The sequence below is a fragment of the Silurus meridionalis genome, chromosome 13 (genome assembly GCF_014805685.1).
Source record: "Silurus meridionalis isolate SWU-2019-XX chromosome 13, ASM1480568v1, whole genome shotgun sequence".
NCBI classification, from domain to species: domain Eukaryota; kingdom Metazoa; phylum Chordata; class Actinopteri; order Siluriformes; family Siluridae; genus Silurus; species Silurus meridionalis.
Genome location: NC_060896.1, coordinates 9,014,220 through 9,039,106, shown reverse-complemented (window position 1 = coordinate 9,039,106; position 24,887 = coordinate 9,014,220). Strand labels below are relative to the sequence as shown.

The following is a 24,887-nucleotide window of genomic DNA, read 5'->3' as shown; positions in this document are numbered from 1 at the left end:
AGGTCATCTGGTGCAGCACCCCATCACTCTCCTTCTTGGTCAAATAGCCCTTGATGCCTCTAGTGTGACTCTACAATTTTCATAGTAATGAAAATAAAGAAAACTCTTTGAATGAGAAGGTGTGTCCAAACTTTTGGTCTGTACTGTACATGCTGGATAGGGTGCACCAATCACACATACTCAAACAACTGTTTACACACTACTGACAGAAATTAGCCAATCAGTTTACACAATGTCTTTAGAGAACCCAGAGATCTTTTTATTCATTTTGCTTTTGGCTTGATTCTTGACGGCGTTCTTAGTTTGTTTGTTTGCTGGGAAAAGCTAATGAAAAAAAGCCACTCAGCGATGATGCACTTCCTTACAGAGCGGCATGCAATTCCTTCTGACTTCCAGTGCTGGAACATATTCCTCTTGGGAAACTCCCGTGAGGAAATCATTTAGATATTGAGTGAGTCTTGGGTGAGAGACTGGAGATCACAAAATAAGCAAGAGGAGAACGGGAGTAAGGAAGTACGCAAAATATAGTCAAAGGTGTTGAAAGAGGACTGGTGGAAGAAATGGGAATAGATGTGTGACCAAAGTGCTCCTCACTAATGGTGGTTATATTCAGTGATATACAATTGAGCAAATAAAAAAGATCCACCGACTCTCTATGGGAAATGAAATAAATGTCCTTTCGTTTTACTCCGAAATGCGGAGCTATAAATGTGTAAGATTCTCTAAAACCCTGCTACCTACGTGTGTTTTCCTTCCACATTGAACATTATCAGGCTGCTTCTAATAAATTAAATACGAGTACAATAGGATCTCAAATTAAAGCTATACCAAATCTTTCATTTAATTATAACCTTGATTCTGCTTGAGAGACATTCAGAAGAAAGCTAACAATATTCCAGTTATTATAAAGTTTTATACAGTTATTAAAATTCGGCATAATGAGAAGGAAACACCATAGTTTTGTAGGTTGCCTCATGTACTTTTACAACGTAAACTCATTGTACTCCAAAGCTTTTGGGTATTTTGTCCATCTCAACTCCCTGCCCACTAGTTCATTTGTCTTCCTGATTCTAATCTTTTAGAAGGCTTGAACTTTCACCCTTCCATTTAAAAGTTCCCTCAGTCTGAGTCATTTGGCAGTACTTCCTCTGGCTTTTCCTCTGGAGGGGTTTGGCTCGGTTGCTGTTTTTCCAACACTACAATCAGCTGGTGTTTCCTGGCTTTTTTTTTTTTTTTGCACTATATGTGATTACAAAGTGGACATGTCAAAGCTAGACTAACACTTCTCCCAGTATCTAGATGGACTCATTTGGGCTTGGACGCCTCCTGGAAAAGAAAAAAATGAGCCTTTTTTTGAATGAGGGAAAAATCCAGCGTTACTTCCTGGGACAAAGAAAACATGTCATTCTGACCAAAGTGCTTGATAGAATTGCTTGGATTTAATGCGTGGATTTAATGCGTGGATTTAATGCGTGGTTTCTACTTGGTTTGGCCTTTCTTCACGTCCTTGTGATCACTCAGGATCATTGTTCGTGTCAATTAAAGGTAAACGAGCGAGAGATGGGAAAGGGCTGAGGAAGTGGAGCTATGCTGGATATTTTTGGTCCCTATTCATTGACAGGAAGACGAGCTTCAGAACTGCCCTTTAAGTTACTTTCTCTTCCAATGTTGTCCTTTTATCTACCTCGCAGCTTTGCGCTTTGCTCTGCTATTTATCTATGGTTCTGCTGATGGCCACTGATGGATTTTCTGGGTTCTAGTCTTGAGACGTCTCGACTCCCTCTGGTAGGTGATGATGGCTGAAACCATGACTATGATATTGCCTTTTACTGTGAACTTCAGGAGGAGCAGAACTTCGATCACCACTCACATGTTGGAATATTGATTCATCAGCATTCATCATTATAGCAACCTCGTTTGCTATTTCTGCTAGAAATAAGCACATAATGGGCAGTGGATTGAGAAAAATGAGACGACGTCAGAAGTATTGGTTTTGTCAAACTAAAGGTAAAGAGCTTCTTCTGTCACTGTTCAATTACAAACCAAAACAATTAGGACATTTATTTTCTCTCGCACAATTAAATATCCATTTCTGTACTCTGGTTTCAGTGAAAAAACGAGTGTTTATTTTGAGTGAGCCATTAATCCATTAATATACCACAGCACTGATTAATCTAAATGTGTTAATTACTTTTCAATAACAGCATGGCTTAGGGATTTCTTTTAGCTGTTGGAGTAATGATAATGCTTTTGTTCTAATATACTATATGGATGCTGAGATTTCCATTGGGAGTGACAAGGAGAAACGAGTTTATTAGAGGGATGCGCATGTAGGACATTTTGGGGACAAAGTGAGAGAGGACTGATTGAGGTGATTTGGACATGTGCAGAGTGGTGTATATCGGCATGGGGTATAACAGTAGGAGAATGCTGAGGGTGGAGCCACCAGGAAGAAGGAAAAGAGGAAGACCAAAGAGGTGGTTTATGGATGTGGTAAGGGAAGACATGCAGGTAGTTGGGTTGAAAGAGGCAGATGTAGAGGACAGAGTAGTATGGAGACGGATGATCCGCTGTGGCGCCCCCTAATGGGAGCAGCCGAAAGAAGAAGTTCTAATATACTACAGTATATGGCCATAAGTGAGTGACACTGTCATATCCATATGTTCGCCTTGCTGATTCCACAATACTGTAAACGCCCAGTTGTCTAGAATGTCTTTGTATGCTGCATATTTACAATTATCCTTCACTGGAACTAAAAAGCCCAAATTTTTTCCAGCACAGCAAGTTCTTGTTCAAAAAGTACATTTTGTGATGACATGGTTTGCTGAGGAAAACCTGGAAGAACTTTATTGGCCTGTACAGATCCCTGACCTCAATCCCACTGACTCAATCCCAGACCTTCTGCCCTGACATTGTTGCTTGATCTCAATAATACCTTGAGTGACTGAGCACAAATCTTCACAACCATGTTCCAAAATGTAGTGGAAAACTCTTTCCAGAAGAGTGGATTATAGTCATTAAAACGGCAAAGGAGGAATAATTCCATATTAAAGTCAAAGGTGTTGGAATGGCATATTTAAGATACACTATATTGCTAAAATTTGGAGACACTGAATTTCAGAGTATGGTGTATGCTTTTTTAACATTGCATTCCAAATTTATCAGCTACAAGGGTGTTAGTAAAGTCACATACTGATGTAGGGTGGAGAGGCCTGGGGTGCAATCAGTGTTCCAATTCATCCCAAAGGTGTTCAATAGGGTTGAGATCAGAGCTCTATAGCAGACCACTCAAGATCTTCCTCTCCAACCCTTGTAAACCATATCTTAATGGAGCTTTTTTGTGCACAGGAGCATTGCCATGCTGGAACAGGTTTTGGGTTTCCAAGTTCAAGTGGATGCAAAATTTTATTAAACCGCAACCAAAAACATCCTATACAATTGTGTGCCTCCAGCTTTGTGGTAACAGTTTGGAGAAGAACCACATATGGCAGGAAATGTCAGGAGTGCTAATACTTCTACCATATAGTGGACACAGGGCTGTTATGGTCAGGGGTCCACAATGTTTTGGCCATATACTGTACATTCTTTCTATAATAACATTCAAACACTTGTGTAGCGAAGGTTCAACATAAAAGTAATTTTTTTGTAATTGTTGATGTAGTGAAGTTTTTCTGTGAGGAGTGCTTTATAACATTTTGAGTTAAGGCTGTAATTTCGAGGGTTTTCTTCCAAGATGGAGTGTTTTGATCTGTTTTACTGATTTTCTACTATGTCGTGTTAATCAATCAAATGCTGTCATTGCTGTGATGTAGGAGGAATAAAACACTTTAGCACATGCTGCTATTGAAAGTATTATTCTGATTATTTTCCAAAGCAAAAAAAAACGTCATGATTTATTTGAATAGATTTATTTTAATAGCTTAGATCAGTGGTCCTCAAACTTTTTTCTGCCATTCCCCACTTTAAAGGGAGTGGATTTTGGATCACCTCAAAATAATGGTAATGAAATACTTTGTTTGAAAATGTTCAATTTATTAAAATTATAATTTCTTATATAAAGTTCCAAATCAAAAACTTTAGAAAATAAAAGTGTAGTTTGTTAGGTACCCTAACTGATAATGTTTTAATTCACTTTAATTATATTAATGACATAATTGTTTGTTTGTAGTTGCCTGTGAGTGTATGACATTTTATTTAGTATAGAAAATCATAAATTAATTTTAATAAATGAACAAAACAATTATATAAATCCTGCTGTTCTCTGTGCCCCAAATGTCATGTCTTTATTCCCCACTAGGGGAGTGCCAGTGCACTTAAAAGGATCATGGTAGAACAGGATGTTTAAACAGTAAATGAGATAAGACTGTATCGTAAATGAATTCTACAAAATAATCTGACCTATGGAGATCACATGGGGAACAACACGTTAAGAAAAGTCTATTATAGATTTATTTGCCTAATTTCCTGCGATGCAAATGCAATTTTTTGTACATTTTCTTTTTACTAAGTCAGAAAAGATAATTATAGGTAGCAGTATACATTCAATTTTTGAGGGAGCTCACATTAATATTTACTGTACAACAGTGCCTGAAATGATACCGAGCACTTTATTGTAGTCCAGGTCTTGAGAGAACGTTGAAAAACTTGTGCAGCAGCAGATCTTTTGAAGAAAACGATGTTACGTTTTCAATTTATTGTCTGACTTAAAGCTGTCGTGATTAGAAAACTTTATAGGTTGTGTGTGTATTGTTAGAACTCCAGAATCTGTCCACAGCCTTATAGTTAAACACTCCATTTCATTTCAGGAAGGAAAAGGCAGGTCCTTTTATATGAGCATACTCCCAATCCAAAAACTTCTATTATGTGGATATGTCCTCTGAAAATGTGGCATGTCTGTCTGTCTGTCTCTTTTAGTTTCTAAGCAATATTTGTGTGCGTTTACTAAATTACCAGTTTAGCCATAACATTAAAACCACTGATCGGTGCTGTGAGAAACATTGGTTATCTTCTAAACATGGCACCTGTAAGAGTTATATTAGGAATCAAAAGAACAATCCGTTCTTTAAATTGATATGTGTTGGATGAAGGGAAAATGGGCAAGAGTAAGGATCTGAGTGACTCTGGCAAGGACCAAACTGTGATGGCAAGACAGCTCAGTCAGAGCATCTCTAAAACAGCAGGTCTCTGGTATGGAGCAGTTAGTTCCTCCTAAAGAAGTCCCTCTGGTGAACCAGTGAACAGGGTGATTGGCTCTCAAGCTCCTTAAAGCATTCTGAGAGTAAAGGAAAGCCTGTATGGTCAGATTGAGATCACCAGGATGTAAGAAAAAGCATGCAGAGACAGTGTGACACTCTGGACAATATTCTTCTGGGAAACCTTGGTCTTGACATTCATGTTCATCTTACTTTTGATCTTATGGAAACTGTGGTGGTAGCTTAGTGGTTCTGGGTTACTGATCTGAAGGTTGGGGGTTTAAGCACCAGTATAGCCGAGCTGCCACTCTTGGGCCCCTTGAGCAAGACCCTTAACCCACAGTGCACATGGCTAGGTGTGCTGTATTATGGCTGCCCCTGCACTTTGACCTCAGCTTTCTACATCACTGGGATATGTGAAGAAGAAATTTCACTGTGCTGTAAAGTATACTTGACAAGTATAAAGCCTTTAATGGCAGGATCATGTGCACTGCAAAAAATGTTCAGGACTGGTACCTAGAGTCCTGAGAACCTAGAGAACTTAAACGCCTGTTAACGCCTTGCTGCATACTTTTATAGGTCTTATATTGTCCATACATGGAATAGATGTGGAGCAGCACATAGCAAATATCACTCGGCTTCATTGTTATTATTATTAGAGATGCACTAGTAGCACTACAGTTATTCCAACTGGTAATATTATGTTCTTCCATGTGCTTCTTAAACCTGATATTTTGTCAATTTCTTTTTTTTTTTATTGACTGTAGACATTGTTGTATATAAGAGCTTTTTAGTTCTATGAGCACTGAGACACACATGATTCAATTCAGTGCTTTGCTTATCATTTGGGGGGGTTTTGGATTGGATGTTCAGGGGTTCAGGCCCCAGTATTGCCAAGCTGCCACTCATGGGGCCCTTGAGTAAGACCCTTAACCCTCAGTACACCAGAGGTGCTGTATCATGACTGACCCTGGACTCCAGCTTCCTACATCACTAGGATATGTAAAGAAATAACAATTTCCTTGTGGGAGCAATAACATATTCTAAATAATAATAATAAAATCAAAAAATCAAAAGGAGCGATTTGCTCGTTGGGCTTGTTTTTATTTGAAGATACTGTTCCTACACTGTGTGATCTAAAACAAACCATGAGGAGTTTATTGCTAGCGGCTCACCGCAGCCACCAACATGAATGGAGCGAAATAAAATCCTCCAGGATGAACGCTGTTTGATTCTTATCTTAGTTATGCATTTCGAGTACAAAAAAGATGTGCTTAGCAGCACAAGCATACACACACTTCCTCGCTCTCTCTGCATTCCAGCACGTTCTGCTTTGAGATGTACAGTACTATTGGATGCACAGTAATTACCAGATGATTCAGTTGTTATTCACATGTACAGAAAAACAAAAAAAAAATGCAGGACTGACTGTTTTAGTCCTGTGTGGTTGAATGCGTCAGCATTTGTTACAGTTAAGTAATTAGGCTGAAGCTCTGACTCACAGGCTTTAGTCAGATATGTAGTTCATCATCTCCTGCAGGTCTCTCACATTCATCTCAGAGGAATGCGAGTCCAGCAGAGGTGGTCGGTGTCATCTGATTATAATTTAGCAGATATTTAAAAGGTTCGGCTCAGGCTGTTTTTGAGAATACAATGAAATATTTATAAGGGGCTTCTTTTGCATTGATTTCTACACACTGCTGCAAAAGTATTGGCACCCTTTAAGAGAACACACCAAAACGTTTGTATGAAAATACACTCATTTGTTTTAATTCACGACTCAAACGGAAAGAAAAACTACTCACCTTTTTTTTTCCCCTCAAAATTTATGGCAAAAGTATTGGCACCTCTAATTATTATCCCAAATAAATATGAACAGTTTGGAATCCTTTGAAGAAAATATATATAAGAAATTATAACCTTTGGCCATTTCCTGTTTTCTTAGGATCATTCTAATGATCTCATAAGGTACTGGTGAAACAATGATGCTTTAAGAATGTTTGCTACAAGATTTCCAGCAGCAATTCAGACAAACTGAAAGAAAACCTTTGTTCATCTGGCAGGAGGTTAAGACTCAGCCATAAAATAATGAACTATACAAATATAACTGCAAATTTAAGTATCACCAGTGATCATATAGAATAGAACTGATCGTGGGAGCACAACGTTAAATTTATGCAGTGGCCAGTACAGTCTCGGGAATTGATATCATTGAAAACTTCATTGTGTGACAAAATGATGACATTGCATGTCATCTCTGCCTATGTTTTTGTGTATCAGGAGGATTAAAAGTTATATTCACTAGGGGGCAGTCTAGAGTTAAACCATCACTTTACAATATATATTTTTTGCCAACTGATCCAGACATTGCATGTGCGCACTGAACACAGCAACAGCAGAAGGAGGCTTTTTCAAGAGCACAAGTGACTGCGGATTAGTGTCCCTTCAAAACTCGCCAATAATTATTTTTCAGTACTTTTACTGTAAAGTATATCTGTATATAAGAACATCTTATGCTTAAAATTTTACTTTAAAATAAAACTCTAAAACATCCCTATATACACAACACATATTTAAGCATATATGTATGAATAATTTTGCACGAGTGTGTGTGTGTGTGTGTGTGTGTGTGTGTGTGTGTGTGTGTGTGTGTACATCAAAGGCCTTGTGCTTTATTCATTACAGAGAAAGGTGAAGACTTGTATTATACTGCTGGCATCAGCTTTGTTCTTTCCACTTGCTTTGTGTATTGATTTTAAATTTGATCTGTTGGCTGTCCATGGGGAATCTTTTCTGCGTTTTGGTCCTTTGTCTTACACACACACACACACACACACACACACACACACACACTGTCTGACTGACTGTATATGTGTGTGTTGGCATAGCTGCTTTCTAAAATTTTAAATAGCTGAGGTTGATTCCAGGATGATACTTGACATAAAGAATCATGCTTATGTATATCTTGTGTGTGTGTGTGTTCCTGTTCCTGCAAAAGTAAACACACAGCTAAGTTTTATGTGGAACTGAAACACAAACAGTCAAATAATCGCTAAGAAGGCACTACCATACATTACATAAAAATAGTGTTAATTACAGGTTTACTCTTTTTCTGTGGTGGTGAATATAAATAACACTGACTGTCGTTTGGTCTTGTAAAGGGACTTGCTTACTTCTTTGAACTTGGTGAATAAGCTGAAAGTTTTAACCAATAACAGCACTAATGAAGCACATGTGAACAGCACAGCCAGAGCATCTTACACTTCATCATGCACCATGTATTCATCTTAACCTATGGAAGCCCGTTTCCACACACATAAAACTACAGTTTGAGTTATTCTGACTTTATTTCGCTACTATTAATAGAACGATCTGTAAAACAACAGATAAAATCATAGAGGACTATTTCAGGTGTAGACATTGTAGCCTTAGCTCCTGTCTGCTACATACACGTTTTGCATTAATGTAGCATTAATACATTAAAGCAGGAGCAGAAGTGATAGCTCAAGCTACCTCTTGGTTGTACCTCTTGAGGTTATTTTTTAGAGTATTTAAAAAATGAATGTTGGGGACGTTTTAGCCATTTGCCTCTTGTCTGCACTTCAAATTTCAAAATTTAGATAAAAATGTGAATTTTAATTGAATATGTGCTGTAAGCACTGGCACTGATTCGAGTCTGATACTGTCAAGGGTAAAAAAACACAGGTTATTATTCTTTCTAGATTTTTCTTTAAAAAAATAAAATGAAAATCAGTTCTAGTGTTTGGAATAATACAGTCACAGTCAGTAATATCAGGGATTGACCTGCAGAATCAGTGTGAGCTGAAGCTGAATCAACACATTGAAGCACATAACTAACAGGTTCATTTATTCACCCATTTATTATTATTATTATTATTATTCCATTTTCAATGATTGAATATTTTCAAGAAAAAAAGGATTTATTCCACTTTGAAAGAGTGTGCTACTGTCATATAATAACAATGTAGGCAGTTTAAAAAGTTTTTGCTGAAAAGCTTGCGAACAAAACTAAAACATAATCCAAATATCCAAGTCCAAGTCTGACAAAGAGTCAGGTGACCAGCAAATCTTGAGATAAACAAAACTAAAAGACCAAAATCAAGCAAACATAAAAATAAGGTATATAATTTCTTTCCAAACAGCACTGATACTTTACTGCACAGTCCTGCACATCCTTTTAAATAGTCAGTAAGAGAGGTGTGTGTGTGTGTGTGTTTGCGAATAGTTGGATCTCATTAGAAGCTAGGTGATTATGAGTAGAGGTCGGCGGTTCATCAGTTTTGCTGATTAATCGGCTTTTGCCAAAAATCCACCTTGTCTCCAAAACATCTTACATGAGCAGTCCCTCTAATTAGCTTGTTTCTAATCTTGTTCATCCTCGTCACTCCCAGTGAAAATCTCAGCATCTTCAGCTCAGAATGTGTCTGTGGTGCTCTTTCATCTCATAAAACCATACTGTTGCTCACGGATGGTCACTCCTTCTCTCAGCCTGGCTTCCACTACTCTTTCCCATAACTTCATGGTGTGACTGATCAACTTAATTCCCCTGTAGTTACTGCAGGTCTGCACATCTCCCTTATTCTTAAAGATCGGTACCAGCACACTCCTTCTCCATTCCTCAGGTATCTTCTCACCTTCAAAATTTTGTTAAACAATTTGGTTAAAAACTCCACTGCCATCTCACCTAAACATCTCCATGCTTCTACCGGTATGTCATCCTGTCAAACCGACTTTCCACTCTTCATCCTCTTATTAGCTGCTCTCACTTCCTCCTTACTAATCCTATCCACTTCCTGCTTCACCAACTCCACATCGTCCAACCTTCTCTTTCTAATTTTCCTCATCAGCTGCTCAAAATACTCCCTCCATCTTATCAACACACTCTTCTCACTAGTCAACACATTTCCATCTCTATCCTTTATTGCTTTAACTTGCAGCACATCCTTCCCAGCTCCGTGCCTCTGCCTGGCCAATCGGCACAAATCCTTTTCTCCTTCCTTAGTGTCCAACCTCTCATACAGCTCCTCATATGCCTTTTCCTTGGCTTTCGCCACATCCCTCCTTACCTGCTGCTGCATCTAATTGTACTCCTGCCTACTTTTCTGATCACTCTGTCGATCCCAATTCTTTTTCACCAACCTCTTTCTTCTTATGCTCTCTCCATCACTTCCTCATTCCACCACCACATCTCTTTGTCTTCCTACTATTTCCACATGTCACACCAAGTACCTTTCTAGCTGTCTCCCTTATCACTTCTGCAGTAGTTGCCCAATCATCCAGCACCTCTTCATCACCACTGAGCCCCTGTTTGACCGCTTCCCTGAACCTCACACTACAGTCTTCCTCCTTTAGTTTCCACCATCTTATTCTTTCACCCCTACACCATTTCTCTTTCCATCTACACCATGGAAAAACAGTTTAAACCCACCTCCAATGTTCCTGGTCTTACTCCCTTTCCACTTGGTCTCCTGAACACACAACATATCTACGTTTCTCCTCTCCATCATATCAGCTACTTCTCTCCCTTTACCAGTCATAGTACCAATATTTAAAGTGCCCACCCTAACCTCCACTGTCCTACACTTTTCCTTTTCCTGCTGTCTCTGTAGACGTCTTCCTCCTCTCTTTCTCCTCCTTTGGCCAATTTCCCAATTTCCACCGGTACCCTGTTGGCTAACGATACCTGTGTTGGTCGTTGGTAACTCGGGCCTCGACCGATCCGGTATGAATTTCTCTTTCGTGTTCCGCATATTTGATTTTGGCCATGTTTTACGCTGGATGCCCTTCCTAATGCAACCCTCCTTATTTATCCAGGCTTGGGACCAGCACTAAGAGAGAGCAGGCTTATGCAACCGTAATGGCTGGGTTAGGGTGCTGCACGAAGAGCGCTATATTATATTTATAAAATGAACTTTCTTTGTGACTATAACCTTGTATCAGGATTCCTGTATCTGTATCGGTCTTGAACAGCGTGCTGAATGTTTAAATAGTCGATGTAGTCACTTTCATGCAGTTTTTGAGTGACCCCCGGTTAAAAGCTTCCATTATTCTTTACCTTAGATATCCTTGTTCTCTCTGCCTTAGACTTATCTACGCTCAGCCATGTAATGTAAAAGCCGGCTTATCTGAATGGATAGATCAGTCCTGAGGTCTGATCTGATTTGTGGAGTGAAAATGACTGCAAATGCCAGGTGCTGACCTCTATGAGAAAACCACTAGATCTTTGTAAGAGGAAGCTTGTGATTATGGGTTTTGTCCAGCTGCTTCAACGCTGGCATGTGACAAGTGTGTCCAGCTGCAGTGGGGCCCAGGGGTTTTTTTGTGTTTGTGTGTGTGTAAAGAGTGACCATCACTATGAGAAGAACAGGTCAGTGATTCACAAAAACGATTAATCACAGTCTTTTAAAGCTGTTGTAAGCAATTTCATTACGATTACTTCGGCCAAATTGTGTTTCGTGTTAGCTTTTTCAGTTCCTGAGCAGTGTGTGTGTGTGTGTGTGTGTGTGTGTGTGTGTGTGTGTGTGTGTGTGTGTGGACATGATCAGAAATCTGCAGCATTATTTGTTTACATAAAAAATATTTGTACAAAAAAGGACATTTTTGAATTGTTACATAGCATTTTAATTTAAAGGAGAAAACTAGAACTACTAGAACACAATACTTATTTATTGGTATTTTATTTTTTATTTTTTTTACATGTACACCAGCAACCCATACGAAGCTCGAGTATTCAGTAAACGGTGAACTCTGTTCTCAAATGCTCACGGTTTACAAGCTTTGTTATTTTAAGGGAAATTATCTGATAACCCAGATGCTACCGTGTGACTAACGTTTGAGTTATACAATAACATCCCGGGTAGAACTGTGTGAGATTTTAACACATTACTCAGACCTTTTTAAATTGTGAATGTTTCCTGTATTTCGGGAATTTTTATTGACACCGTCCACTAAAAGAGTGGAGACAGGGGTTTTACTGTAAGTTACATTAACAACCTGTGACTGAGAATCTGCTACATATTCATGTTTAGAACATTTATTTCAGAATTGCTGATCTATGGCTTTTTTTTTAATATGCATATACTTGATATAAGGCTGGATCTGGACGGGGACTGTTGTCCATCAGTTGACCACGCTTGCTTTTAAATTGATGGCATTTGGTAGACTTTTATATCCAGAGCAAATTCTGAAAGTGCTTTGAAGTTAACACTGGTTCATTTAGACACAGACTAAGCATGAAGTCAGTCCAATTTTACAACCCTAATTTCAAGAAAATTTGCGACAATGTGTAAAATGTTCATAAAACCAGAATGCAGTGATTTGCAAATCTCATAAACCCTTATTTTGAATTTTATATTTACAATAAAAATATAGAAAACATATTATAAAGAGAATTTGAATGAAAAAATAAGGTAATTTATGTGATTATAATAATGAATTTGATGCCTGTAGTTGAAACGGGGACATGTTTATCACGTGTGTAGCATCACATCTTCTTGCGCTATACATCTGGGAACTGAGGAGACCAGTTGCTGAAGTTTTGAGAGAGGAATGTTGTCCCATATGTGTCTGATACAGGATTCTAGCTTCTTAACAGTTCTGGGTGTTCTTTATTGTATTTTTCTTTTGAAATGTGTATTTTTTGGGCCAATAATTTTTTTAATTGTGAAAGGTCTAGATTGCAAGCAGGCTAGATTAGTGCCTGGACTCTTCTACTCTGAAGTCATGCATGTAATAGATACAGAATGCAGTTTGCTCAAATATACAAATGAATTAATACATTTTTTCCTATTTTAAATAGTAGAACTGCTAATTTGAATACTTCCGAATTCTCTTAGAGCAGACATGAACACCCAAATATTGTTCATTGTTTTAGAGCAGACCTCAACAAGCTGTTAATTGTAAGGGTGCCAATAGTTCTGCAATAAAAAATAAATGTGTACCAAAAAATCCGTTTGAACTAAAAAATATATCTAGAAAGAAGAATATGGAAGGTGCTGTGTGATCAGAAGAACATGTTCAGCAAGTGTGTAAGTGATGATTATTTGTTTTCCTGGGCTAATAGGGTGTTACTGTAACTGGTAAGTAAGAGATGATTATACACTGCTCACATCTGGTGCAGGTCTTTAATCTGTGGCATCACAGAAACACAGTGTGGCTTTTTTTTTTTTTACCGATTTTTTTCGAAGGCTTCAGGGTTAAATAAGGAAAGCATGAGAATTGTGTAGGTGGCCAGTTTAGATTGCCTCTGGGTGCAACGTCATTTTCTATCCCTCCCCCAAAGCAAGTCCTTCATTCATCTGCATCCCCCATCCTCTCTGTCTCCCCCCTCCCCCCCTTTTCTGTCCCCACCCTGCCGGTGTGTATGTCACATGGCCAGGAAACAACACTCCAGTTGAATGAGACAGGCTGATTTGTATTCCGTATTCGATGATGGACACAGTGAACAGTTAGTACGTCTGCAGCCTGCTGAACGGTTCAGTCTCTATTCTCTCGTTCTTTCTATCGCTCTCTCTCTCTGTTTCTGCTTTCTTCCCCTGCTTTCCCCCCCCTTCTCTTGGCAGATGATATCCTTGGGTTTCCTCCCTGTTTGCTGGTCCTCCCTCGATCAGCATAATAGACCTGATTGTCCATGCGCCACTCACACACATTCACATTCACACACACACACATATGCCGGCTCCCAAAGAATGAGGGTTTGACGCAAGGACAGAGTGACAGAGAGCCGATTCCCTACCATATGCTTTCTCTCCACTGGAATGTGATTATATGTATGGGTTACAGAGAGAGTTCGAGAAGGGTCTGAAGCTGGAGAGGGGGAAAAAGAGAGAGGCTGGGAAAAGAGAGAGAGGGAGAGAGAGAGAGAGAGAGAGAGAAGGAGAAGGAAGCAAGGAGGATGCACTGAGTGAGGAAAGTGAGAACGAGAGGAACGGATCGCAGTGACGCTTTTCTTTCCAGCGTGACCAGCAACTCCCTGGTTTAGAAGACACCACAGCTCGTTCGCTCATACTCACAGCTGTCGAACGGATAAAAAAAAAAAAGGGACCTGTGCAAGGTTAGTGGAAATTTTTTCTCTGCTCCCTGTTCAGCAGTAGGGCTGTGGCTGGGGGGCAGGGACCACCAATGCACATCGACCAGGATTGCTCTAATTATCTTCAGGTCTTCTAATTAGCCCTGATTTGATCCAGACTGATATAAAAAAAACACTTGTCTGGTTTTGGGTGTTCTCATTATGGAAATCAAGCTATTAGGCTGATAAACCGGGAAAAGCTTTTTATGTATGTGTGTATGAGAGTGAGAGAAAGACACAATCACCTATGGGTTTTAACTAAATAATTTCAGGATCTGGAATGGTGAATTTTAGTGTGGGCTGATTTTGTCATCTGATTTTAAGTAATTAGAGTGTGTACCTGTGGGAGGGAGAGAGAGAGAGAGAGAGAGAGAGAGAAAGAGAGATTGGTTGGCACGTATAACCACTAGATTAAAGTTGGAGCAAAGATCAGCACAAGGGGAAATTGCTCATTAAAGTGCAGAACCACACACTGTGCTACAGGCTTGAAGTGTGTATAATGACATTGTGCCTCGCTTTGCTGTTAAGTGCCTGGAATGATTTTTCTGTCTGCACATTTTGCAGAGGCGTACGCTATATTTTTTTGTCTTTCTTATCTCTTTTAGTCATTTTTTTACAAGCTCCTGGCTCACGGTTATGTCCATCAGTGATGCGTTCACCGTGTCATGATGTCACGTCCGAGGGATTCATTTTAACTTTATATTTATATACTAACTTTTTATTGACTTATCCTTAGAATTTAATAAAAATGATTAAGTAATGCAGTCTGGACCTAATGGTTTGCAATGAAATGTAAGAAGAAGCACTAAAGTTCAGTTACAGTTACTTGTAGGGGTGTAAGAAAATATTGATATACATGAGTATTGCGATATTTTGTTGGGCAATACGGTATTGATTCTCAAAAACTCTATCGATAATTAAACAACAAAATGCATACATGATTCATGGCAGTTGTTTTGTTTTGAGTTTATATCCTGACAGCTAGAAAGATAGCAGTCAAGTCAAGTTTTTTTCTATAGCGCTTTTCACAACAGACATTGTCTCAAAGCAGCTTTACAGAATTTAACAGTTAAAGTGAACGATTTGTTTTTATCCCTAATGAGCAGCCATGGCGACTGTGGCAAGAAAAAACTCTCTTTAGATGTCATGAGGGAGAAACCTTGAGAGAAACCAGACTCAAAAGGGGAACCCATCCTCATTTGGGTGACATCAAGAGTGTGATTATAAATGTTTATACAATACAGAACACTGGAGAGAGAGAACTAACATGAGCACTGGAATGTAAGATTATGAGTAATGATCTTTCTACAGTCTTTTACAGTCATTTGTGGTTATAAAACTAGAAGCTACTAAACAACTCATAAAATAGCTCAACATTTGCGATCATCACAGATCCAACACCAGCTTCTCCATGTCAGAGCTTTTAAACATTCAAGGAGGTCCAGTGTCCAAACTCCACATGAAGTGGGATTCAATTGGCACTGGTACGTCTCTAGATGGTTCGGGATGTTTGCGGGGTCGGCATCTACTTCTTTAAAGGTCCACAATCTTCATGAGGTGGGATGTGACTGGGGGTGGAGCAACCTCAGGATGCCTCGGGATGGGAAGAGAAAGAGAAGCGGTGGAGAGGAATTAGCGTAGCTGCTGTTCATGATATTAACAGCACAAGTTGATAATGTGCATGTGATCAGATGTACAGCAGTCTAGTTAATTCTGAACTTAAACAGTGACAGAAAGTTCTTGTATAAGGGTGGATCACTAATGTTAGCGTTAATATTTACCTGTTTCCTGGGGGTGCTGCTGTAATGTTTATGTGCGGTTGGATTTTTAGGTGGGAATATGTTAAAATGGCATTAAAAACTCACGAACAACATGTGTGGTTGTGCTTATAACCAGACAAAGCTTAATTTGTGGCTTAAAGAACAAGAATGCCTCTCTTCCTTCCCTGACTGCATTCTCTACATTTTATAGAATAGTCTTTCTTCCTTTTTCTTCCTCTTTCTGTGTGTTCTTAATTAACAGCATTTCTAAAATTATATCCTATTCCTAAAATAAGGAATATCCCAATATATCGCTTTGCTTACTAAATAGCAACATATTGTATCGCCTCCCCTACATCGTGATACATATCGTATCACTAGATTCTTGGCAATACACAGTTTTAGTTACTTTTGTGTGAGGGGGAGTCTAGGGGAGGCTCAGAGGAATTATGTATACTTCTGGGCAAAGAAGAGGCCAAGCCAAAAATAGCAAAATTTCAAGCTTTAGTATCTAGATAAAGTATCTTCATATGAAATGGAGTTTCACTTTGATTTCTTTAAGTTTTGTGGGTAAATTTAGACAAAACGTATCTAAATATTAGTTTGAAAAATGTTGTGATTGAATTTTGTATGTCATGTTGAGTTGAAATTTCATGTTTTTTTGACTTTAGCTTTGCATATAAGAAGACTATAGAGTACATGTGTTTCCCAACCAGTTCATTATACCAAAGCAAACAAGCAACTGGTGATACAGGAGATCTCAGGAGTGCATTTGCTTTATTTTTGACCAAAGATTTTGTAAAGGCTATTCAAAGCTTGATATTTTGCCATTTGGATTTCGCCCATTTCTTTTGCCCTGGAGTGTACTTGTGACATTGAGCTAATATTAGAACTGTTCAAGAAAATATATTTAATCCCACTGATGCTGATCAGTGATAAATGATGAATTACCAATGGTCCCTGATTTAAGTTCACAGAAATCCAAAGATATGTTTTATGAGTGGCCTTCTGTAAACCTCTGACCTCAACCCTGTTGAACATTTCTGGAATGAATTGGAAATCTGAGTGCACCCTAGGCCTCCCCAGCCTACATCAGTATATGATTTTACTAACACCCTTGTAGCTGAACGAATACAAATCTCCATAGCCACACTCCATTATTCTCAGAAGAGTAGAGGTTATTATAACAGCAAATGGGGACTAATGTGGAATGGCATGTTCAAAAAGCTCATATAAATCTTATTGTTAGGTGTTTTTGTCCATATATTGTATCCACCTACCAGATTGAAAAGACAAACAAACATTTATAGCTAGGTATTTTGTAATGGCAACAGTGTAATGGTGTTGCACTATGAGGGCTGTGTGTACAGTGCATACTGTTATAACTCTTACAGATTCATACCAATGCATTTGTTTACAAATTCACATTTACATTTTGCTTCCTGGATTTATTTTCAAGGTGTTATTATTAGATTAGATCTGATCTAACGACACGTTCTCTGCTGTGAGCTTGTATGACGCGATGCTGATCTTCTTCAAGAAGTCCAGCACCTTCAATAACATTTTGTAGAGCAGCTATGCGACTCGTAGGTATTATGTGTACAAAAGTAAACAAAAAATTTAGATTTGTGTTTTGGAAACGGTATTGCATAGTTTTTGTATGTTTATTATGTATGTTATTGCCTTATCGCAATGTTGTTAAATTCTTAATTGGGATTAGTCAGACGATATCAGGGTTAAATATATGCTCTTAATTTACTGCACTATTGTTTTGTTATCGCATGTCGTTTTTAATGGGGTTAAACATTGTTAGAGAAGAGGTTCATTTAGTCTTTATGAAAAAAGTCATCATCAGTGCTTTCGAACAGTCACAGTTAAAGCTGTAGCTGTAAGTCTTCTGCACGGAGGGCTTTTTCAGTCACAATACAATCTGCACTTTTATTCGTTTTTAAATGTCCCACAACTTTCCATGTAGCTAGATTAGATAAAGAACACCTGTGCATCTGCTCATCTATGCAGCTATTCAGTAGACCAATCATGTGGCAACAGCACAACACTTACAATCGTGCAGATACACATCAAGGGCTTCAGGTAATGTTCACATTAAACATCAGAATCAAAAGAAAGTGTAATACCAGTGACTTTACCCAGAGCATGTTTTTTCTTTTATGTTTCCGTTACGCCTAATCTAGTGTTGAGAAAGAAAGTGCTGTGGTAAAGAGGGCTATAATTTCACCCCTTATAGTTGCAAAATCCTGATTTTATAACAGTTCAGTATATAAAATTTATATTTTTTGAGAGATCTGAAAAGAAGAAGTCAGTTTTCATGAGGAAAGTAAAACCCTTAAAAAGGAAGCACAATTAGAGAACAAAACCCCTTGTCTCTATACCCCACCTCCACCCGATTAAGTTATATACACAAGTGTTTGGTCACTCTAGGCCTGAACGACTTGCTCTCTGACAAACTGATGTTGATAGCGATTTAATTTGATTGTTGCTTGAATTATCTCGCTATATGTGTCAATTTGATACGATCATACATGAGTATTTTCCACACCATTATTTGAATAATATGCTTGTTAAAAGCACAAAGTGGCTTAAAAGGGATGTGTGAATGAATGTGTGGATGGATTTTACAATATAAAATCTTAAATAAAAGGGGCTGCATTATATACAAAGGATCTGTGTGAATAAGAGAGAGTTCGTTTTCTCTAGTGTGTGGTTTCTCTCTGAGCATCCTGACTAATCACAGAGATTCCACGTGTCATTGGGTAATCTGCTGAGCCACAGGTTTACATAATCTCACAAATGGTACGGATTGTGGGGTCAAATAATGTGCCAATGTCGCATCGAAGCGAAACGATTTTGATCTGTACTGCTCTCTGTTAGTCATATGTGCAATGATTTACATGCAAAACTTGACACTTATGGATGTGTTGGCTAACTTTGTCAAACCACTTCTTCTCTCTCACACTAAAACTCCATGCTGTGTATCAGCCTGGAGTTACACAAGAAGGTTTGCAGAGTGACTGTAGAGTAATTGTAGTAATACCTAAAATCTCAAATAGACTTGAAGAGTCAGGGTGGTGTTGTAGCTCAGCCTGGATCTCTGTTCGAATCTGTTCAAGAAGTGACTCAGGATGAAGAGCTAAATGAATGCTGTAAGACTAAAGGGATTGCACATAGGTAGTGTAGGCCAAAAATAGGGCAGGGTTCACATGAGAAATTGGCAGTGTAAAAGCTGGGATGTGGACCAGGATGCTGGCAAGCATGGTACCATGGTTAAGAGAACCTGTTTGAGGTGGTCTGGATCAGTTTAAATACACCAGTGTTCCCATCATCCAAGAATCTGAGGATTCTGAGTTTTTAATGACTACTTAGTAATGATAAATCAATGTGCTTTCCAGGGTGCTAACCTAGTATAATATAACATGTTACGAGCAAGATAAATGCATTAATGCACACAACTGAATGTGAGTGAGTCGAGTGTGACGTGTCATTGTGTAACAGTGGTCCTTAGCTTCTCCTGTTTATGTCTTATGTACTATAATGTGTTTAAACGTGAACAAAATGTAAATATGCGTTTGGCTGACAGTCTGACTTCAAGTATTTGAGATCTGGCCAAATTCACATCGAAAAATTAGAGAAATTATTCTGTAAGTTTTTTTAACATCTGTGTGTCTAATTCAAGGTGAGTGCTGATGTTTCAGCTCTACTGATGTGAATCAATCGCGCATTGACTGTATTTTTGCACAATTGTGTCAGTTTCCACAGTTTGTTAGAGTATGGGGTGCACAATTTCAAACCTGCTGTACCCTGTAATGGCTTATTTTTCTTTGAATGTGTGTAGTATAACCAGCTTGTGAAAAAAAATCATTAACCAAAAAGATTTATTGGAAATGAAGACATTATTTCAAGAAGACATTATCAAATAATTAGTTTTTAGTATTTTGTTTCATTTACATTTACAATATTTGGCATTCTTAACAAAAACTTTAAGGCACACAATGACATTTTTCCTACCCTTGAACAAGGAGACCCAAACATGTTCTAGCATGACAATGCCCCTGTGCACAAAGCCAGCTTTATGAAGATATGGTTTACATGGTTTGGAGTAAAAGATCTTGTGTGGCCTTCTTTACAGTTTTGAACTCAACCCCATTGAACAGTTTTGGGATTAATTGGAACTCTGACTGCACCCCAGGCCTCCTCACCCTACACCAGTACCTGACTTTTCTAAAGCCATTGTAGCTGAATGAGCACAAATCTTCAAGAACATACCAAAGTCTAGTAGAACATCGTCCCAGAAGAGTGGAGGTTATTATGTTATAACAGCAGAAAGGGGACTCTGGTGTCAGGTGTCCACAAACCTTTAAATATAAAGTGCAAAATTCCTATACTGGTACTTAAAAGACCAAAGTCTGAAAACTCTACTGAACAGAATAAAAAAAAAGCCAGTAGTAAAAGTCTGGTACTAAAATTAGATTAAATAAAGTTACTTAAGTATTATTTCAGTAATTGCAGATATAATAGTGTGATAGAATATCTGCAAGAGTGAAAGTGAACGTTTATAGGACTATGGTGAGACCTGGTTTAGACAGTGGTCTCACCATAGACAGTGGTGTTGAGTAAAAGACAGGAGGTGGAGCTGGAGGTAGCAGAGCTGAAGATGCTGAGGTTTTCGTTGGGAGTGATGAGGATGGACAAGTTTAGAAATGAGTTTATTAGAGGGACAGCGCATGTAGGACGTTTTTGGTCATAGTGAGAGAGGAACGATTGAGATGGTTTGGACATGTGCAGAGGAGGGACATGGGGTATATCGGTAGGAGAATGCTGAGGATGGAGCCACCAGGAAGGAGGAAAAGAGGAAGACCAAGGAGGCGGTTTATGGATGTGGTGAGGAAGATGCAAGTAGTTGGTTTAAAAGAGGCAGATGTAGAGGACAGAGAAGTATGGAGACGGATGATCTGCTGTGGTGACCCCTAATGGGAGCAGATGAAAGAAAAAGAAGAATAGTACAGGAAAACAATACATTTCAAACACAGTTGAAATAAGTGATTGCTAAATCTTAAAAGTTGCTGGCAAATAAAATATAGTTTAATGTAACTATGTTTGTTTAGTGAGCAACAAAACTAAAGCCTGCTATTATAATTATCCACAAATCATAGTTACCATAAGTTTTTTAACAGAATTTTAAGGTTCATTTAATGTGTATGAAAAGTACAGGACATGTGATGTTCTCTGTAGCAGCATGTCAGAAATTAAAATCTAAGTACTAGGAGAGCATAAATTGACTAGTGACATTTCTGTTTCGTTCTGCACTTCTCATACAGGACGGTACTTTCTTATTAAGATATTGCTGTACATATTTTAAAAAGTGCCATATTTTAGGCTTTTAGATTTTACCATGAGAATATACTAAAATCTCTGCTATTAGACTGAAAGGCACTTTATTTCCAGGAAATGGCAGATAGCGTGCAAATGAAATGACGTGAGACCTGTGGGCATCGGACAAAACTGCAAACCAAGGCGGGGCGTTTTGTTGGGTTTTTGTATGCAGAGGAGAAAAACTGAAAGAAAAGAATGCACACAAACACAGTGAGAGCAGTGACATGCTGCTGAGATAGAAGCTGGGTGGCCTGCATGTCTTTTTTTAAGCAAGGAAGGAAGTGTGGAAAAGGAAAAAAAAGGAAAGGGAAGGAAAGAAAAAGAGAGGAAGGAAGCAAAGAGGGAAGTGAAAGAAAGAAAGAAAGAAAGAAAGAAAGAAAGAAAGAAAGAAAGAAAGAAAGAACGAAAGAACGAAATGAGGGAAGGACAAAAGAAAGAAGAAAAGGAATGGGGCAGAAAGAAAGAAAGAAAAGAAAAGAAAGGAATGCAGTAAGGACAAAAGAAAAAGAATGGAAAGGAATGTGGGAAGGATGAAATAAAAGGAGTTAAAGGAATGAGGAAAGATAAACAAAAAGAAGGGAAGGGAATGATGGAGGATGAAAGAAAAGAAGGTAAAGGAATGAGGAGAGATGAAATAAAAAAGGTAAATGAATGAGGGAGAGATTAAAGAAATAGAAAAGAAAAGAAAGAGGAAGGATGAAGGAAGGAAAGGGATGAGGGAAGGATGAAGGAAGTAAAAGAAAGGAAAGGAATATATGGATAAAGGTAAAAAGGAAAGGAGGCTTGATAAAAGAAAAGGAATGAAGGGATGAAGTAAAGGAAAGAGGGAAGGATGTAAGGAAAAGAAGGAATGAAGGAAGAAAAGGAAAGAACAGATTAAGATTAAGGAAAAATAAAGGGATGAAGGAAAGGGAAGGGAAGGAACAATAATTTCCCCACTGTGGGACAAATAAAGGTTTATCTTATCTTATCTTATCTTATCTTATCTTATCTTATCTTATCTTATCTTATCTTATCTTATCTTATCTTAATAAGGAAAGGAAAAAGGAAAGAATAAAGGCACTGAGTAAAGATTAATGAATAAGTAAGCCAGTGCACATGAACCCCAGCGTTCACCACTGTCATTAACCACTACCAATTTATAACACAAAAAAATGCAATTTTATTTGTATTTAATTGAATAGTGCAATAAATAATACAATAAATACTATATTTTATAAATGTTTACTAAAGTGTTACATTGAGGTCGACCGATATGGGTTTCTATCTGGCTGATGCAGATATTTCGAAATCTATGATGCTGATTGTTGGGCTTTTTTCCCCCCTTCGTCTCAGTTAAGTAATAAGAAGTGAGACATAAAATTAATTAAATTAGACATTTATTGAACAACACAAGTCTCTCCAATCAGGGAACTTGGTTTTGGTGCCAGTAGACTAAACAACAGCTGCTTGAAGACTTGTTTAACAACTCTTAAATCAAAACAAATCTCTCTCCACATGAATATATAACCAATGAAATATATAAGGCTAGATTCAGAACGAAGGATAAGTACTTAAAGACCGGGACACACTAAGCCTATGGTCACAATGTCGGGTGTTTTTTAAACGCCGGCTTTATTTTTTTCTGCGTCAGCTGTTTTTCGACATCAGCGAATCGGCGTTGTCGCTTTTGTGAGAAAGAGAACTCATATTGGCTATTCATCTTAGCGAATGAGCACAAGAGAAAAACTGAACTTTGCGTTAAATATTCACGTGTTCCACAACAATGCTTAGCTGCTCGCAGATGCGCCTGCCTTTTAATTGACCTAATATAAAATATAAAAAAAAATGGCAAAAAATCACAACCCTAACCCTTACTCTTACTCTTACCCTAACTTCTTGTGTATAATATATTTGAAAATTTAGAAAGCATTCTAAAGAGTAAAACATGTGATTTAGTTAAATGCTAAATAAATGATTAGATCTGTAATACAGGGTTCATGTATAATACAATGTAAAATTATTTTGCTAAAAGAAAATATAATTTGTTATTGTGCAATAAAAGATAAACATTATTATACGTCATTTTTATTATTATACACTTATGTGAAATTATTCCATAGTTCATGTTCTTATTTGACATAAAGAGTGTTTAATAATAAAAATGAAGCATAATAAAGGTCAGGTCAATGTGACGAATAAAGGGTCTGTGTTGAATCCCAAAAATATTTTAAATAACTTGAACAAATTGTTTATAAAGTTGCACAAAGTGGACCCGTCTAAATTGGTCTTCGCCCAATACTCTGAATATTAAAGCATATACTCACATTAAAGCATATCAGGATATTAATTTTATTTTTCTGTTCTATTTTAAGTAACTTTCTCTGTAAATCAAATAGCATAAACTATTTATAATACTTCAGAATTATCTGGAGATAAAAATGTAAGGAATGCACAATTAAGTATTTCTTTATATATATATATATATATATATATATATATATATATATATATATATATAGTGAGGAAAATAAGTATTTGAACACCCTGCTATTTTGCAAGTTCTCCCACTTAGAAATCATGAAGGGGTCTGAAATTGTCATCGTAGGTGCATGTCCACTGTGAGAGACATAATCTAAAACAGAAATCCAAAAATCACAAAATATGATTTTTAAACTATTTATTTGTATGATACAGCTGCAAATAAGTATTTGAACATCTGTCTATCAGCTAGAATTCTGACCCTCAAAGGCCTGTTAGTCTGCCTTTAAAATGTCCACCTCCACTACATTTATTATCCTAAATTAGATGCACCTGTTTGAGGTCGTTAGCTGCATAAAGACACCTGTCCACCCCATACAATCAGTAAGAATCCAACTACTAACATGGCCAAGACCAAAGAGCTGTCCAAAGACACTAGAGACAAAATTGTACACCTCCACAAGGCTGGAAAGGGCTACGGGGAAATTGCCAAGCAGCTTGGTGAAAAATGGTCCACTGTTGGAGCAATCATTAGAAAATGGAAGAAGCTAAACATGACTGTCAATCTCTCTCAGACTCGGGCTCCATGCAAGATCTCACCTTCGTGGGGTCTCAATGATCATAAGGAAGGTGAGAAATCAGCCCAGAACTACACGGGAGGAGCTGGTCAATGACCTGAAAAGAGCTGGGACCACCGTTTCCAAGGTTACTGTTGGTAATACACTAAGACGTCATGGTTTGAAATCATGCATGGCACGGAAGGTTCCCCTGCTTAAACCAGCACATGTCCAGGCACGTCTTAAGTTTGCCAATGACCATTTGGATGATCCAGAGGAGTTATGGGAGAAAGTCATTTGGTCAGATGAGACCAAAATAGAACTTTTGGGTCATAATTCCACTAAACATTTTTGGAGGAAGAAGAATGATGAGTACCATCCCAAGAACACCATCCCTACTGTGAAGCATGGGGGTGGTAGCATCATGCTTTGGGGGTGTTTT

At 38.0% G+C, this 24,887-nt stretch overlaps 1 protein-coding gene across 2 annotated transcripts in view; it reads left to right on the top strand.

The window, feature by feature from the left end:
• fgd4a (FYVE, RhoGEF and PH domain containing 4a) overlaps positions 1-24,887 on the top strand; it is a 75,111-nt gene that overhangs the window by 5,210 nt on the left and 45,014 nt on the right. The window contains exon 1 of one of the 2 annotated variants that reach the window (XM_046864333.1): positions 1,318-2,007. The exons of the other annotated variant lie outside the window; for it this stretch is intronic. Coding sequence (XP_046720289.1) covers positions 1,947-2,007 — 61 coding nt within the window. The 5' untranslated portion in view covers positions 1,318-1,946. Of the gene's footprint in view, positions 1-1,317; positions 2,008-24,887 lie in introns of those variants that run through there. 2 annotated transcript variants of the gene reach the window in all.